Source organism: Ursus americanus, chromosome 19 (assembly GCF_024610735.1).
Source record: "Ursus americanus isolate L20-20 chromosome 19, mUrsAme1.1.p, whole genome shotgun sequence".
In the NCBI taxonomy this organism is placed as follows: domain Eukaryota; kingdom Metazoa; phylum Chordata; class Mammalia; order Carnivora; family Ursidae; genus Ursus; species Ursus americanus.
The window spans coordinates 36,406,774-36,425,705 of NC_142145.1; the positions used below are offsets into that span (position 1 = coordinate 36,406,774).

At 39.9% G+C, this 18,932-nt stretch overlaps 1 protein-coding gene across 26 annotated transcripts in view; it reads right to left on the bottom strand.

The window, feature by feature from the left end:
• DTNA (dystrobrevin alpha) overlaps positions 1-18,932 on the bottom strand; it is a 347,196-nt gene that overhangs the window by 68,786 nt on the left and 259,478 nt on the right. For all 26 annotated transcript variants that reach the window (XM_087869882.1, XM_087869883.1, XM_087869881.1 and 23 more), the window contains 2 exons: positions 10,312-10,397; positions 2,755-2,909 (listed from right to left, as the gene is read on the bottom strand). In XM_087869882.1, coding sequence (XP_087726008.1) covers positions 2,755-2,909; positions 10,312-10,397 — 241 coding nt within the window. The remainder of the gene's footprint in view (positions 1-2,754; positions 2,910-10,311; positions 10,398-18,932) is intronic.

An 18,932-nucleotide genomic window follows, 5' to 3' on the forward strand; every position in this document is an offset into this window, starting at 1 on the left:
TTCAAACTCCCTCCACTCCCCTAAGTCCTACAGACTTCATGGTTCATATGAATGGTTCTGCCATACAAGGTCAGGAGGGAGTCCTGTTAGGAGGGACGATCCTTCGCTGTTAGGAGAGAGCCATCTATATTTTTTGAAAATACTTTTTCCTTTATAGATCTTTCCTCTTAATTCAGTCTGCATCTGTTTGCACTATTGTGGTCCTTTCCAATGTAGAAAAGGAATGTATTATAAGTTTCCTTCAAAATGACAAAAATAAGAAGTTATAGGAGTACATGATATTATAATAGGATGAATGACCAAAAATGACATGTTTATGTGCAAAAATCACTATTTTGGAAATTCTGAATTATAGTATCAAGTGGATAGGGTATTTTTTTATTTTTCTGCTTTTTATTTTTTAAATTTTATTTTAATTCCAGTATAGCTAACCTACAGTGTTATACTAGTTTCAGGTGTACCATGTAGTGATTCAACAATCCTATACATTACTCAGTGCCCAACAAGATGAGTGTAGTCTTAATCCCCATCCCCCCACCATCTCCCTTTTGGTCACCATCTGTTTGTTCTCCACAAAAGACCCCAAGTAACCAAAGCGATTTTGAAAAAAAAAACCAAAAAACCAAAACCAAAACAAAAAACAGAGCTGGAGGTATCACAATTTAAATTTTAAGATATACTACAAAACTGTAATAATCAAAACAGTATTGTACTGGCACAAAAACAGATCAATGGAACAGAATATACAGCCCAGGGATAGCTCTATATTGTTAGACAAGAAATCAGTGGTGAAGAGCTATAGTACCTTTTCAAGGCACCTATCTTAACATTAGTCCTTCTCGTTCACTCACAAGATAGTTTGGTACACTTTTATTAATATTTTTATCAGTCGATATTTATAATTTTAGCTTTTCCTCATAATACTAAGTAGCTTAAGTCCTATACAATTGATAGCAATGTTATTATTAAAAGATATTTTATGTAAAGAATAAGTAATGAGACAACATTTTTGGAAAAGCTACCACAATTTGTAGCATCCAAAATAATACCGGCTTTCAAAATAATCACTTGGAATGGCTCATACTTTTTCCAATGAAGCAATGCAAACACATTTAAAATTTCATCATTCAAACTGCTGTGATAGCCAGTTTATGAAGGACAAAAATAAACTGGTCTTATTATTTTTATTTGTGTTGCCTCTTTTTATACTTCAAGTGATCTTATCCATTTTGATCATTCATCATACTGGTTAAAAATCACTCCCAGGAGGTTTTCAAAAATGTTATTATGATTTTAACATATATAAATTTCTCATCATTGAGGATATATAAAAAATTATATAATTAGTCTATCAGGCATTTCAAAAGGAATTTTGAGCAGTGGTAACATCGTATACAATTCTTCATGAACACGTAGGTCCTATGAAAATAAAAAGAGTCATCAAGAGAAATAAAAGCAAAAACAAACTACTAGGACTACACCAAAACAAAGAACTTCCGCACAGTGAAGGCAACCATCAACAAATGTACAAGTAAACAAACCCTGAGGCAGGGAGACCAGAGTAGAGGTTAATACAGTAGGCCAGGCAACAGATGAGGATGAGGAAAGAGATCAGAGAAACATTTAGAAGGGGAAATCAGCAGGACTTGAGGACTGATGAGAACTGCGGGGTGAGGAAGTTGTCTGGAAGGAGGCTTAGGTGAATGGAACCATTCTGATGTTACCAACTCGAAGGCTACATATAAAGAGGAGTGTGCTTCAGCCGTGGGCAGGATGAGGGCCCTTAGCTGGCCCTGAGGCTGGGGGAGTAGGTGGGGTCAGAAAGGCTTTCTGAATGAGACAACACGGGGCAGAGCCAGCATTTAGTGTATCAAACCGTCCCATCTCTTATTAGTTGTACGGATACCGTTATGATTCTACACCAATCCATGACCCACAGGGATGTCAAAGGCACTTTTGACTTCCTAGGTCACAAGGAAACAGACTGATGAAGTTTACTAGGTGGGCGGTTACGTGTAGCTTTTCAGTGGCTGCTATGCACTGATTTCTTAAGTAAGGGATCCTTTTAGAGGATATTCTTGGTTAGCATGGATTTTTAAAAAGTTTTAAGCAAACCTTCCATTTATAGGTTTGTAAACTACCATTGCGCGGTGCTGGAGAATGGTGCTGGACATGTAGACTTTGTACATGACCGGGCAGACACAAACATGGAAAGCCCCAAGAACTCAATAGCTTCTCTGGGTTAACTTGTACCAACCCCAGTTAAAACATGTCACTCCGAAGCCCTACTGTATCATGTCGCAGGGGATTTAGGCAGCTGTGCCTGTCATATGCTGGGCCTTCCTGACTGTGTGTGGCATACGCTATATGATTCCTTTCCTGTTTCCTTTGCTAAACATTGGCGAAGCTTGGTGCTGGCTCAGATTTGTGTTTCACGTGAGGCTGAGTAACAATTCACCTCTTTTGATAGTGTAGTGATGTTGACAGTAATAATACCGAGGGTACAGGGTTGTGGTAAGGGTTAAATTAGACAATGCAAGAAAGGAGCTTAGCAAGATGCCTGGCCCATGGTCAGGAAGTACCGCCGACTAATATCTTCCAGGTACGTTGATTTGAGTTACTGGCTCAGAGGTCATTTGTCAGAGGTTGGGAGATGCTACAGGTTATCATGAAGAGGACTTTATCTAACTAGTGCCTTGGAGTAACACATCACAGGACAACCACTGTGTGAGTGACATTTCCTCTTTTTCCTACCTGTTGAGAGAAACAGGATCTCGCTGACTGTTCTGTGTAACCAAACGAAGGACCTTCAAAAACGGCCGTGGGTAGTTTGAGAACTTCCCGCAGGAACTGATCATATCGTCCATAAACCATCACCCCACTGGAGTCAGAAATCATGGAGAAAATATCTGATGGAAGGAAAAAGAAAGATATTTACTCATCACCTGAATATATTCCCCATGGTTTATATCTGCTGCAAATAACAAAAACGGAGGCAGAATAAGTAATTTTTATGAAAGAATAACATAGAAGTTAATTGTTATGCTGAAATATTCCTGGCGTAGTGTTGTCTTTGGAGTCTTTTTGTAACTGATTCTGGAACATAGCATTAATTTGAGTAAAATTAGCATATTTTGATAAGATAGAGAGCATCACATTTTTATTTTGAAGTCAATTATAAGCTCGTACATCACTCAATGGAAGGAATTTTTGTATATGTGAGGAATATGCAGACTTTATTGAAACACACAATGAACATTTACTGTAACATTGGGGAGTCTATGTATCTAGCTAGCTAGTTACCCAACTCTATTATCACTAAGACCTTTGAGTTTTGGTTTAAGATATTGAAAAATGAAAGACACAATGAGGATAAGGATGCAATGAAAACACCTGATTAACTTCCCACAGAAGCAGAAAACTTTCTATAAATCATTGTGTTCTGGGTGGAAGGCACTTGATTTACAGGGAAGGGTCTTTTGACTCATGTAGTCGAGGGGAAGCCTGGCCTTGGGGAAGATCAATGAGGTAAAGTCGGAGTCCTGGACAGAGTCTATGTCTTCATTGAACCTCTGTTCTTCAGTTTCTGCCACTATGGGCACTTAGTGAATATTAATGGCATAATTTCTCAAGGTACTTTATAATTCCTCTGTGGAAGTCACTATGGGAATGAAAGCGTCTGCTATCATATGGTTTGTCACCATGCTAGATTGTAACTAGGCTGGCACAGCTGATGGGATAAACCGTTGTAAATTCAATAAGCTGCCTCTGTTCATTTTGGGCTTAATGTCTCAAGGTCAAAATGCAATCTGGGGACATGGTTTTTACACTGCAGTCAGATGTTAAGCATATTACAGGCTTTTGCTGGATTATGTTTTGAGGATATGAACTGACTCTCATTTCCTTCTAACACTCCACTTACGAAGGATTTCTACTGTGTTTCAAATAGTTTATCCATTATGAGGCTAAAGAAATTTTACCTAAGCTACAAAATCCATGTTGTTCTCATCCACCTTCACAGTTGTAAACTTGGTGAATTTTCTCTCTTATGTTTCATTATAACTGGTCAAAAAAAAAAAAAAAAAAAAAAGAAAGAAAAAAGTTGCCAACAGCAAAAAAATCTCTTAAGTAATCCCATATATAGAAACTCGAGAATTCCAATAAAAAGGGGAAAAAGGAAACCCAGGAAAAGTAAATGGACTTTCTTATCAGAGCTGCCATCTTGTGTGTTCTTAGGCAAGTTGGTTAACTATAACTGGGTCATCCTGATGATCTTCTAGGCTTGACTTTTTTGGGCCATGACACATTTTGAAAAGTAGCCTAGACCTTTCAAATCTCCCACAGTAAGGATTTAGACAACAGTTCTAACTAGAGCAAAAGCTGAAGGAGTACCAGCATTGACCTCTCACAAACTTGAAGTTAATATTAAACTAGATTGTGTTGATGAAGTTTTGCTAAGCAACAGCCAAACTAGGGCTGTTTGAGATCAAAGGGAAGGGGCTGTTTGTAAATGCCACTCTGGTTTTTAAAAGGAATTGAGGGGACTCTGAGGAAGTTATCAAAATGATATGTTTGTACCTTCGTTCTGGGCTCTCATTTATATAATAACATATATATGCACATATGGATATAACAATATACATATACACATATGTAATATGCCTATAATATGTAATATATGTATATGTAATAAAATAGAAGATATTTCAAAGATTAAATTAATAGATAAATGTACAGATGTAAAGGACACAGACTAGTGCTTGACATTTAGTACACAGTACAGAAATGTGAGCTATTTTTTAAAAAAATATTTTATTTATTTATTTGAAAGAGCATGAGAAAGAGAGCACAAGCAGGGGGGAGGGGCAGAGGGAGAAGGAGAAGCAGACTCCCCGCAGAGCAGGGAACCTGATGTGGGACTTGATCCCAGGACTCTGGGATCATGACCTGAGCCGAAGGCAAATGCTTAACCCACTGAGCCACCCAAGTGCCCCAATGTGAACTATTTTTACTGTTAATTCCAGATCACGTTTTTTCTGTTATTTATTTCATATGCTTAGGCTTTGCCTCTCCAATGGGGTTGTTCTGTAACGTTCCCAGTTATACTGTAAATCACCACTGTATTTCCGGCAGCACCACACAATGATAGATACTTTAGAAGAATTTATATTCATTGATTCGTTCAACTACAATTAACTCAGCACACACTAAATGTGTAAAATTTTGCTAAGCAATGAATATACAGAAAAATCAGGACATAGTTCTTTTTTTTATTTATTTTTTAAGGAATTAAAACAAAATTTTATTTGAAAATAATAGCAAACTTAAAATAATTGCAAGAATAAGAGTACTGCAAAGAACACCCACATATGCTTTATCCAAACTCATCTATGGGCAGTTTATTCCATTTACTTTATCATTCTATCATCTATCTATCATCTATCTATCTATCTATCTATCTATCTATCTATCTATCTATCATCTGTCTATGTCTGTCTCTGTGTCCATATGTGTGTGCAAACAATTTTTTTTCTGAAGTGAGACTAATTTCCATTACCTCTGAACACTGCCAGTGCGTCTTCCCTAAGAATAAGGGTATATCCTCTGATGAGACTACAGCAAAGCTCAGCAAACTTCTTCTGTAAAGGGCCAGATCATGATATTTTGGGTTTTGTGGACCACACCTGGTCTCTGTCACACACTCGTCTTTGTATTTTGTACAACCTTTAAAAATGTGGAAACTAGTCTTGGCTCACAGGCCATAGCTTGTTTACCTGGGTTACAGGGTAGTTATCCACTTTGATATATTTAACATTGATACACTAATCTTACCTAATATTATCTAACCTACTGGCCACATTCTAATTTTGTGAATTGGTCAGTAATAGGACACAGTTCTTGACCTCTGGGAGGTTCTTGACCTTGAGGGTACAGAGATGCGCGGACAGAATGCATCCTGGGACATCATGAATCCTAACGCGGCGATGTCACTACCAGAACAGTAGGGTGCACGGGGTGCAGCAGGAGCTCCAAGAGAGGGTTTCCAGAATGAGGGGTGGGTCAGGGAAGATTTCCTTACACAGGTGACTTCTCGGTCTTCCTAGGTGACAGAGGGGACTTCTCGGCCAAGTATAAATACAATTAGGGGCTAGTCAGGCTTTAGGAAAGAGAATCAGGGTGTGCACAGGCATGCTCAAGCGTGATGCACTCAAGGCTCTCCAAGCAGCTCATTGTGCCAGGGGCCCTGGGTGCCCACAAGGGCGTGGGGGGGAGATGAGCTAGAGATCTGAAGAGCTTTAAGGCTCTACGAAGGCGTTTAGGTTGTATCCAGATGTTGCGGGAGATACGGAAGATTTAAGGCAGGCCACTGAGTTAGAAATATAACCCGCGGGGGGAGGTGTGGAGGTGGTTCTGTTATAGAAACTCAACAAATACCTGGTGTTTGCCACAAGGCTAGTCTTTTAAACAAAACAAGCCCTCCCCAGAAGCTTTAGGACAGCCCCTGGCATTCCAGGCTAAAAGCATTGTATTCAGAATTTCTTAGGATCCTTAGGACTATCTGGGAGCCCCAAGGAAGAAGTACAAACGGGTGTCCCAACTTATTACAACAGCTTATAACTGGACCGAGAACAATTTGACAGAAACAGGGTATTTGATTAGGTCAGTTTCTGTTTAGGTTGCCACATCCCACGACTCATACTGGAAGCTGCTGGAGGGACGTGGTGAACACCGCGCATAGTGGTTCCTGGCGGCCCCGTGTCGGCAATTGTGGTGCAACATGGAGTCGTTGTCCCTTTTCATGCATTTTAAAGCAGTTTGAAAAATTTAGTTGAAAGTTTTCTGTCTTCCACTTTTTGCTTTCTAAAGTTTCTAATTTATTTTCAGCAATGACTCTTGCCCTGCACTCTCCCACATGAAGGGCTAGTTGGAAGAAACTAAATGCCTCTCATCCCTATGCACAAAAATAGAAAAACTGCCAAACGAGCACAGCTGGCATATTGGCTTAAAGTGAATTAGAATTCAAAGAAGGGAAAACAAACCCCTCAAATCCCGAGAAATTCCATATCCTTTCATTTTACTTTTTCTTATTACAAAAGCAATGCAGAAAATCATGACTTTGCCTGTTTTACCAGTAAGTGCAGCCAGCAAAAGAAGACCAGAGAAAACCCTCACAATGCCGCTCATCAAGACTCAGCCTCTGCTGTCTGTGGGCAGATTTGCCCATATTTATGTATTCAGTTAATAGTTATCACTGAAACTAGAAATATTGGTGACTGAATCTATTTAGTTTTGACTGATTCACATTTTGGTGACGTTCTTCCAACCAAAGTGCTTTCAGTTAAATTGTTTTTGTCAAATTGCTCCCAATCGACTTCCCAGGAAACCACAAAAACCACCTTCTTGGGATGAAGTATACAGAGTGACTCTTCAGCTGCAGAGCTGGCGACACATGGCTGTGATTCAGATCCAAGCTCTGGGAGAGGGCAACGTGATGTATCTCATGATCCCCTATCTGTTTTTGTTGTTCTCCAGAATTTGTGGCACGGAAACTCATTTCTGCAGACTGGAGAACACGGTCTACTTCCAATGAGACTCATGCATTGGTCAACTTCTTTCACTGCACTGAAGGGGATCTCCTCTGGCCACTAGGTAGCATGCATGCTTTGCTCCCTGACGGTGTGGTGAGGAGAAAGCACCCTGGCCGTGACCTTGTTGGCTTTGAATTCCTGGACATGCAAGAGATCTGCCAGGGTTTTGACAATTGGTAAAGATCTGCTCAGAAACTTAGTTATCTTGAGCTTTGTAACTCTGCAGGCATGGTTCCTTGCTGACCTACCAACCATTCCCTCGGTCTTTATGGGCCCCGAATTTCTTCCTGGGCTAAGAAGGGAAAGCAGTGGCTTTTTCCAGCCCAGGAGGTGGGAGTGGGTGCCTCCATGACTATCATGGGCACTCCTTTCTTATTACCAGTGACTAGTGTATTCCTGGGCAATGACACTTACAGGCTGGGGGCCTCTGGAGTGAGATGGACTCCTGAGATTGCTGGACCCCTTCTCCCCCAGCAGAGGGATAAAATCTGACACCAATGAAGCCTGAATGGAAAGATGGAAAGCACTGTGGTCCTCGGTGGCACAGAATTAGCTTGGTTCATGAAAGGTACCAAAGACCCCAATGAAGGTCAGAAAACTGGTTCTCTCAGTTTTCCTGAAACTTATTTTAATATGGAATCCTTTTATTCATGTCCCTATTAATACAACACTGAGTAAATATTTGGAAATGTTTCTCAAGACTTAAAACAAACAAACAAACAAACAAAAACAAACAAACCATGTTATCTAATGTCCTCAGCATAAGTGGCCAACTGTGACATGAGGTCAGCAGAGAAGGCCCCGCAGAGTTTCTTCCTCGGCCCTGGTTGGTTTTGCTCAACTTTCTCCTCTCAGTCCTAGGGGAAATGCCTCATGGGTTATTCTGAAGCTATGTTTTTAAAAAGGACATTGCTCACACCACCTTCCAATTTAGCTATTATCCTCACTCAAGTACTGGGGCAGATAGATTTTAATTTTTTAAAATAGCTTTCCGGCTAGCTAAAGAGAAACTTATCTCTCCCTTGTAAAGCCTGCTTGGGCTTCTCTGAATCCAAAATGCGTTTGGCTCCCTGTAGGGGACAGGATCCTGAAGCAAGGGGAGATGGGTGCTTGTGGGGCTTCCGTTTGCCTTCCCCTTATCTACTGGTCCAAAGACATAACTCTGTCTTGGAGTATGTCTGGGGAAATTCCAGAGGAACAAAGGGTTTTTGTTTTTTTTTCTGTTTCTTCCTTCGTTTCCCCCCTCTTTGTGCATTAAAAAGAAAGAGATCACACTCTGAAGCTGTCAGGCGGCAGGAGAGAACAGTGCCTGGAGGCTGAGAGTCACAGATGAGTAGAGCTGGGAGGGACCCTCCGGGTATCGAACAAAATCCCCAAATTTGGGATAGAGATGGAAGCCGAGGACTAAGGAAGTAGAGTAACTGCCACAGAATAACTCAGCAAATTAATCACATAGTGGGGCTTACAAGCTGGGGCTCCTGACTCTCATGACAGTGCTCTTTCCCACACAGCATCATAACCCAAACTCATCATATTTAAGGTAAGGGAAAGGGGTAAGTGGGAATCTTTCTTTTAAACAGCAGCATAGACATCATTTAGAAATAGTTGGAAATGAAAATTCTTGCCCCCCAATCCCTACCCGAGGTCTTCTGAAACAAAAACTCTGGGAGTGGGACCCAGAAATCTATGGTTTCAAAAGCCCTCTAGGGGCGCCTGGGTGGCACAGCGGTTAAGCGTCTGCCTTCGGCTCAGGGCGTGATCCCGGCGTTATGGGATCGAGCCCCACATCAGGCTCCTCTGCTATGAGCCTGCTTCTTCCTCTCCCACTCCCCCTGCTTGTGTTCCCTCTCTCGCTGGCTGTCTCTATCTCTGTCGAATAAATAAATAAAATCTAAAATAAATAAATAAATAAATAAATAAATAAATAAATAAATAAATAAATAAAAAGCCCTCTAGATGATTCTATATATCCTCAAATTTCAGAACCACTGGTGTAGAGAAAAAAAGTCAGGTTCAAATCCTGGTACCATCTTAGCTACACGATTTACCTTATTCTACCTCTCTGAGTCTCAGCTTCCTTACTAAAACAAAACGATTGTGTTTTCTTGGTTAAACAACTACCACATTTGGTGACAAAACGTACCTAAAAGGGCCCACAATCACTCAATGCACCTTAGCTGTCATGCTTTTATTAGAATTCAGTTAATTCTCAGTCTGAGGTGTTTCTATGCAGTTCTTATGCCTATACCCTGGCAATGTTTATTTTGGAACCTTTAGCATTCCCAGGATTTGAATAGCACTGGCTTAGAAGAATGAGGAAATGTGCCAGGAGCTTTGGCTTTAGATTACCTAAAAAAGGCAGGTTGTCCAACATGGCGTTCATGTCCCTATGAAGATGGACTTACGCCTGTAAGGTGGTATAGTACAGTGAAATTGAAAGGATATATATCTTACTTTAATGTTACAAGAAGTCTAGTTGGTGTTACTCAACAGGTTATAGCTAATAATAATCCATAAGTGGAAGGAAAACATTCATATCATTAACATTTATCTAATATGAAAATCTTTCTGTGATAAAATCCAAACACCCATGAAGATTCTATTTCAAACAACGCTCAGAGAATGAGGAAAGTCAAAATGGCAGCAGGACAGGCAGAAATGGGGAACGGCAAATGTGGTACACGGGAGGCATAAGCAAAGAGAGACACCCAGAATAACTTACATCTTAATTTGTCCATGATCTTCCCTCCACACAACGTGGCTAAAGCCATTTTGACAGCAAATACTGAAATTTTACCATGGCCTTCCCTGTTTAATGATAAGAGAGAGAGAGAAAAAAGATGTCATTTAGAGAGCTTCCAGTAATGAGATCTGACATTTTCTGTTTGGTAGAAATCATAGGATACTGTAGCTGCATACATTATGTGAACATAGCCATTTTAGAAAAGACCATGAATACGATTCAACACAAATTTCTGAAAAGCTGTCTATTCAATGTTTCCTTTTTTCAAGAGACAGCAGACTCTTCAAGTTATTCTTTGTATATGTCACTTGATCCAAGCATGAACTGGCAGCTGGAGGGATATGTACTATTTAGCCATGGATTACAATTACAGAACATGATTTTCACTGTGCGTTTCATAAAATAATTTAATGCATGATGATTCTACAGTCTCTATAAATTATTTAAACAAGGTTTCAGAAAAAAAAATTTTTTTTTGATTGGAGAATTCCTGAATTTTGTTAGACTAACTCTGGGGACTTTTCCATCACACTTTTTTTCACCCATCATTTCCTACCCACAAGCTGACTGTGTGTATATGATACATTTACTTTCCAAAGAGAGTTGATATTTTAAAGGGGCAAAGCGACACCATATCTGCCCAATCTTCATTGATTTAGGAAGTGTAACTAACTTGTCCTTCACAAAATGTGATATAAAGGGCACACTGTAAGAAGTATAATATTTCAGCTAAATGATTTTCCAGCTGGGATAAACTGTTTATTCTTGTATCCTTGGAATCCGTAAGTATATCCCAGTAGTAATTCATTTCTTTGATAGTTGCTACTCTTAAGAAAGATCAAAGGAATTATTTAATAATGTGGCTGAAAGGCAAGAAAAGTCAGTATCGACAAGGGTTTAGTATATAGAATAAATCATTTATATGAATAAGGTCCATATATATATGACATATTAGAAGAATAAGATATAATAAGTAATGTGTCTTTGTTCATTACTAGACTCCAGAGACAGATCATTTGTTATTCATCCTTGTTGATGTCATACTTAGCATAGGACCTCAAATACAGCCAGCCTGAATGCAAAAGTGACTAAGCCCTATGCTAGTGGCTTTCACATTTATATTTCTAGGCCTAACTACCAGACCTGTAAAATTATTTATTAGAAATCTTTCTTTGGAAACGTCATGTCAAACCAACTGTGTTCAAAGAAGAATTCATGATCTTTACAAAGCCCTTCCATCACACTCAGACCAACCCACTACTAACCTGCTTCTGATTGTCAGTTCCTCTTCTGACTTACCATGTACCTAGTTACCCAAAATGAATCCCCAGGGAAAGGGTTACCCTTCACTTTGTTCTTTTCCTTAATTCCCCACTACCTGAATAAATGTCTGAGGAACTCAAATACACCTCCTTCTTATATATTAAACCCATTCTCTGCTTTCCATTCTAACTGCCATTGCACCAGCTCTTGCGTGAACACTATAATAACTTCTTCAATGATCTCTCTGCTTGCACACTCACATCACAGATCCGACTATATTATTTCATTATTGAAATCTCCGATTGCTTCTGTTTGCCTACAGGATATGGTTACAACTTCACCTGTGCTCTCCAGTCTCACCTGCTAGCATTTCTGTTGAACTGCACTCCCCAGTCTCATGTTTAATGCCCCTGCCCTTCCAATCACCTTTTGTCCAGGACTCTCCCACCTATTCATCAAGACTCAGCTCAATATCATCGCTCACTGGGCTCTGAAGTGTGCAGGAAAATGCTCTCCCTCCACTTTCACCTACTGTTTGGCACCTATCACACTGAGTGACCTTGATTTGTTTATTTAGATGTCTGCATGTAACATGACCCCACACACTGTGCGATCCGTGGGGACAGAGACCATATCTTCTAAATTAGTTGAATTCCTAGTGCCTTGCACTTCGTCTCCCCCAGAGTCAGTGAATGATATACTTCTTATGTTAACTGATGACTACTAATCATTATAGCAGGTGCCCCTAGAATTTTGAATGACCACTCATTTAGTTGTTTGCTAATTTTAGAGCAGGTAGCTATAAGAAAAATGCAATGATTTTGTAAAAAACCTCATTCAAAATTATTCCATGTGCACTCTATTCCCAACTGCATGGATACCCAGAAATATTAAAAATTTTACTTTAGGAAATAATTAGTTCCCTTTTCTAAGCTGAAACATAGTTCAAATTATGAGAACAGGGAAATCTACCACATGTGGAAGAATAGGAGCAATAAAGTGATAAAATAGTCTTCAAAACACAGAGAAATTGAGGAGCATTACACGTGAGACTTTAAGAGCCATACAAGTTTCTTTCAAGGAATCAGAGAGAACAATTTAACTCACGAAAGAGGATAGACCACAGATAATGTTGGCACAGGGAGTTCTCCACAGGATGAAATGATGATAGCTCATGGATGAATTCTTAAACCTTAGCTTTTAATGAAGAAGATCATAGGGAGATCACCAGTTCTGTATTCTTGGAAATGCAAGATTAATGCTATTACATCCAGGAGAGGTTGTATCAGAGCTATTCTGCCAAATTGACACAATAAATCTAGATAAATCACCAAGTGGAGGGCAGCTCAATGAGAGTTTTGCAGGAACTCAAGGGTGAAATTAGGCCACTGGAATGTATTGTTATGCAAGCCAGTGTGCCAGATTGCAAAGGTGACCCTTGTCACTAAGAAGGATTCAGGGGGTATGCAGGAATGTAGATCTCGGGAAGCACACCACTACTGGGTGAGTTTAGACCTTGCTCAGCCCTGATAGTGGATAAACCTTGAAGGAATTGGAGATGAATGACTCCACAACGGAAAAGGGGGACACCGAGGACTTAAATACACATGGATTTTTTTAAAGAACATTTTCAGTAGATATAACAGGATGAAGAAAAGTGGGGGGTGGGGAGAAAGATTTTCTAAGGGCCTTGGACTAGATTCCACACCAAAGGCCATTACTTAAGGTCATCTTGGGTTCAGGTCCTCTGCCCCCTTTGTTTTGGTAAAAAAAAAAAAAAAGGAGTGGCATTAACAAAGGAAGCAAGGAGTCGGTAGACTGTTGGGACATCGCAAGGGGAGAAGTACAAGAGTTGTGCTCATTGGGAATCATCCCTGACCAGGGCCGTTTGATTCATGAACAGTTTGGGAAATCCCTTAAGTATTTAGGAAGTGGAAAGTCAAGCTCATGAGGATGGATAACAGGAAGCTCCCAGGAGTCTTGTGCAAACGAGCAGGAAAGCGACATATTGTTCCAAAGTGAGTCTGCACACTCAATGCCTCTAGGAGTAAGGCAGTCAAACTGCACATATGGAATGTTGGCCGTTGGCCACAACTCCGGAAGCAGACCGGCCAGAGCGTGCTGAGGATGAAAAACATAGACTGTCCCTAATGCTGCAGGCCAAACAGCCTTGGAACCGCAACAGCAGGAAGAGCGCTAGAGGAAGTCTACGCTCTTGTCTTCTTATGAAACGCTAGGGCAGCACACTCCAAGTTCACGGGCAGTTCTGAGCACCACTAAAGGAAGACTGAGCAGAGGCAGGGGTGCTTGAGAATACCGCGCAGTAGACCGAGTATCCGAGCATCCGGCAGGACCATCCGCTTCCTGAGTGGGCGGGGCCTTAGAATCAAGGACATGACCACACGAGCTGTTCTTTGTGAATAAAAGTTGCTAGTGCAGTTGATTCTTCAGTAGGTAAAAAGAGCTTTAAAATGTACAAAGGTACAAAGGTACAAAGCGCTTTAAAATGAAATTTACTATTAGCCTATCATTTTTTTCTTAAAAAATTTTATTTTTAAAGTAAAAATTGTGTTTATTTTAATATTTTTCCTTTCAACGTAGAACAAGAACACAATGCATAATCCATTGCTTCTCTCTTTTTTTCCATGATTTGGTTTTTGCCATAATGGAATATATTCTAGTTTTTAGGCCAGTTACCCTTAAGTTCTTGGCAATGCAAACTTCATTTTCTTGTTCCAGCTTGAGGTCAAAAACCACCCAATTAAATTGCTATACCAGTATGTAATTAATACCTTAAAGGGTATTTAAGACAATCAAAAAATTAGCAAAAGTACAAACTGAAATTGCTTTATAAGTCAGTGTTTCCTTAAATCTTTTATTTCCCTTATACTTTGTTTTCTCACTCTGAAAATTTTCAAATTTTCCTAAGAGGTGACTCATTAAAAATGGAAATCAGAAAGCCCTTCCCCTTTGGTTAAAATATATGCAGAAATTTGTAGAGTGTCTGTCTTAAAAACATAAATTACTTTAAAGTTTGACTCATCAAAATAAAAAGTGAGTGAACTGCATTACACTGGGCTTTTTCCATGACGTCGCAAAGAGACAAACTGATTTCTCTGAACTAAGAAGGTATTGGTTTCAGGGAAAAGTTGTCTGGGAGGGAAAATCTGCTTTTGACAAGAAGGGAAAACAGCAAATAGATATTGATAGGTCTGGGAGGCTAGGCTGAATTTGGAACAGAATGTAAAGTTTCTCCAAGTTGCCAAGCGAGTTTCCTGTTTGAAATTATAGAATCCCATGATAAATTTTAAGTCCTTGAAAATGAGATTTGAATTCTGACTGATTCCTTTTGGAACAGGCTGGAGGCATTATTTTTCTATTTAAGAGTCCTCAAACCAGAAGCTCTTCTTTTACCAACACATTTCACAAAAACATTTGGTAAGCATTTTGATGAGCACAGAACTCAAACTGCTCTTTCTCACACATTTTGGTGGCTTAATTAACTGAAAAAATTGTTTCCTCCTCTGGCTTTCACAACACGCCTCTATCATAACTCATGTCTTTATCTGGGAATAATTTTGTTCCTATGGATCACTCATGTAACTCAACAGATATTTATCGACAATGCCTTGTAGGTTGGGGATGTAAAGGTGAATAAGGTATGGTTCCTACCCCTAATTTGCTCATGGTCTATTAGAGAAAAACAGTCAAAATCAGTTAATTTTAATACACATTTTTAAAACGGTGGGGCTCTCATCTTCCTTATCTTTCACCTCCAGCCTATTGTGCGTGGCACTTAGCGCAAAGCAAGCTCTTAATACATGTTAGCTAAATTAATGAATGCACATGTGAAAAGAAATTTTGATTTACCACTTAAGTTTTATATGAGAAATGTGAAGGGTTTGAGTGAAATTACAAAAATTGACCTTATGGTCCTTAATCTTAGATTGTATACTCGTATAATACCTTGAATTTTGAAGTGATCACATACATAATTACTCTTGTTTTTTGGGTTAGTGAAGTTAACACGTGAACAGATAGAAATCCCTTAGTGGGCTGTGGCATCTCTTTGGGCTCCCCATCATGTCAGTCATACATTTGGGGAAAGAATTCCTCATAACACCTGGCCATGCGAGTTTGCCAGGAGTTTCTCCAGAATGGACGGGGCCAGAATTTTACCCCTATGAAATTCCATTTGCCCCCCACGCAAAGTCTAAGTCTGACGTAAAGGGGGGTGACATTAAGGCTGTTCATTTTATCTACAATTGTGAAACTTCTTTGAAAAGAGATCCTATTTTAGCAACATGTAGGAATCTTGGAACAAAGTCTTTTCTACTAGAACAAAATATTAGCGATTAGAGGAGAATGTTCCATGGAAATCTTGAATTTAAGATGTGGTAAGAAAAAGGAAATCACCAGGCAAACACTATGTTAAATATCTAGTTTTAGCCATATAGATAGTAAAAAGAAAAGAGGAGAACATTTGGTTTTGTAGACCTCTTCTCTTCTTCTTTTGCTCTCCCACATCCTCACAGCCTCAAATGTGAACTATACATTTCATTGGCGCGCCGAGAAAGGGCCATGTACTTTGTAATACGTCCTGCATTAAACATCAAACTCATTTTTAAAACTCAAAAGGCAGAAGGGTTTTGGCAGAGTTCCAGAATATTTTATATCCACCTGTCTGAAATAGCACTGTGGTACCTCTCACAGTGCTGGAGGTGGGGGGGGGGGTTCAGCAGTGGGAATGGATGTTCAAATGGTTCAGCGAGGTGCAGTATGCCAAGCAGAGAGGAAAATACCAGGGTGTTGTATTCTCTGTGAAAGACTATTATACGATAGATTTGGAGTTCTGGATGGCTGTCATGAAACTGACTCTAAATCTACAATGTAATACGAGTTAAGTCCAAATATTTCCTCCGCATACCCTCTGTCCACCACAAAGTGGAAAGGTGAGGAATGTGAGCCTAATAAAAATATCCTGAAAAAGCAGGGTAGGTCTGGGGGAAATAACATACATTAAGTCTCATTAGAAAAAAAAAGAAATGAAACAGAAAGCCTGAATAGACCTGAACTTACCCTAATGCCTGAAACAAAGGATTTTGTTCCCCACTCACCTCATCTAGGGTGAGACTGTATGACCTGCACATTGTTTCACCTCCTCGTAATCACATTGTGCCAAACCGGGAAGGTTGCTGGCACACAGGAAATGCTGACAACGTATTAGCTGTTACTACAATTAGGATATTATTATTATCATCGGAGAAGTGGCATTAAGAATACAGCTTGACATCTGAAAATAGGAACATCACTGTTCCTTTTAATATTTATCATTGTCCTACTGTGATATTCGTATGACTGAATATATGTGAAAATAATATTTGCTAAAAACAAGGCCACTGTCACATCATCTACCTTAGGAGGAACTTCCCTAAGAAGGAAGATTGTAGTGAACTGAAATGAGATTAAGTCAACAGACTAAAGTTCGTGTTTCCCAGGGAAGTAAGAAGAGAGTAAGAGACTTACGTTGAAGTTTTTTGTGAAAATAGGATACCCCTACATTAGTAGCCATAGACATCTGATTTTCTTCTCTTGTGGAGCAGAAGTAAAAATGGAGGGTATAAACTTAGGTGTCAGAGCAAACTTGGACTCACTCGTATTGGTAAGATACTAGAGATTAAGGAGGACTTGATTTCAGAAAAAGAATGAAAAGAAATCAGTGTGAAAAGCCAATCATTGATCTTTATTCATTCATTCATTCATTCATTCATTCATTCATTCATTCATTCACAGACTCCTTCTGAGCTGGATCTTGTCTCAGGTGCTGTGCATATCAAGAGTGAGACACGGCCCCGCTATGCGGTAGCTTGCGGGAGGCAGTCATACACATGGTAAGACATGCACGGGAAGGGAAGAGCAGAACCATGTGTAAGGAATAGTGGGGCCTGGGGCAGGGGGAGTCAGCCCAGCCGTGAGAGGGGAAGGGCTTCCCAGTGGATCAGTTTGTGACCCCCCACTCTCCAAAAGGCCATTATAGACTTTAAGAATTATTTTCAAGGTTACAATTATCCCTCCAGAAAGCTGTTGAAAAAAAAAATTATCATCTTGTAACTTGCTCCCATGTTGTTTTTCTTTCGTGACTCTCAATTTTCTTGAAAATAATAATGGTGAGAAAAAAAGCTGCCGCCAGGCTGTCAGCAAATAAGGAAAGGCAGTAACCTCATTCTTGGGGTGTGCAGAAGAAAGAGACGAGATGCAGAGACTGGCTCAGGCTGTTTCCTAACATCCTTTCTCCCTCTCAGTCCCTGCTCCTGATTCTGAGACCTCCTTTCCCATTTTCCCCGGGTGCACCCATCTATTTTCCTAGGACCCTGGAGAAGACAGTGTCTGGGGTGGAAAGATCTGCTTAGCAGTCAGTTGGTAATCGATGACTGGTTGACTCCTGATAGATACAGCCATTTTTAGAAGGAAAGTCAGGAAGACCTAAAATCTTCTAGACTCGAGAGCCTGACTATTCAGAGACAGAATGGCAAGCATAGGTAGAGCCACTGGGCACCAATGTTAGCTCCTAATGTTCTAGAAATCATCCTGCGTATGTAGCTATGCACTCTCTACTTCCTAAGAGACCAAGTTGTTGGAGACACCTTGCACCCAGGAAACCGACTGTGGTCTGCAGTAAGCACGCCCATGTGAGAACCCAGACCCGGCTGTTTCTTTGGGGAGAGAAGGAAGGAGTGCTATTTTGGGGGACCTGTGTTGTGAGAAGGCGAGTCTGGCTCTCAGGGCCACAGCCAAGTGGGCTTTGAACCTCGTTTCAGGTTACCATTGTCATGGTGGACTCCACGTCGCTGGGTCTGGTGAATTTTAAGGCACTACTAAAATAATGACCACGTTTCTCTGAATGCAAGTTCTTACTCTCATTCTCCATGAATTTAAATCGCTATACTGTCTTTCCTTTTTAAAAAAATATATAGATGACCTCTTTAGAATTCAGGTTTTAATTTTTATTCTAGATTTCCCCCCCTGGTTTTTATATGTTCACTTAAATTACAGCAAATGAGAGAAAATCTCCCAAATGTTTCGGTGGTTTCATAACAGTAACAACATATCTTTGAAGTACTAGGTCTCATTCACGTCTACCAACATGCAGACGTGCATGTTAGACACTTGGGTTCTGTCGTGGGATAGGTGGTAGGAAGCGACATCAGATTTCCATACTGGATCTCATTTGGAGAAATAGGAGTTTACTATTATAAGAAATTGAACTGAACATTCATTTTATTCTTAAGTTTCTCTTCTTAGATTCACTTCTAAGTGAATGTTTCCGGTTATATTCT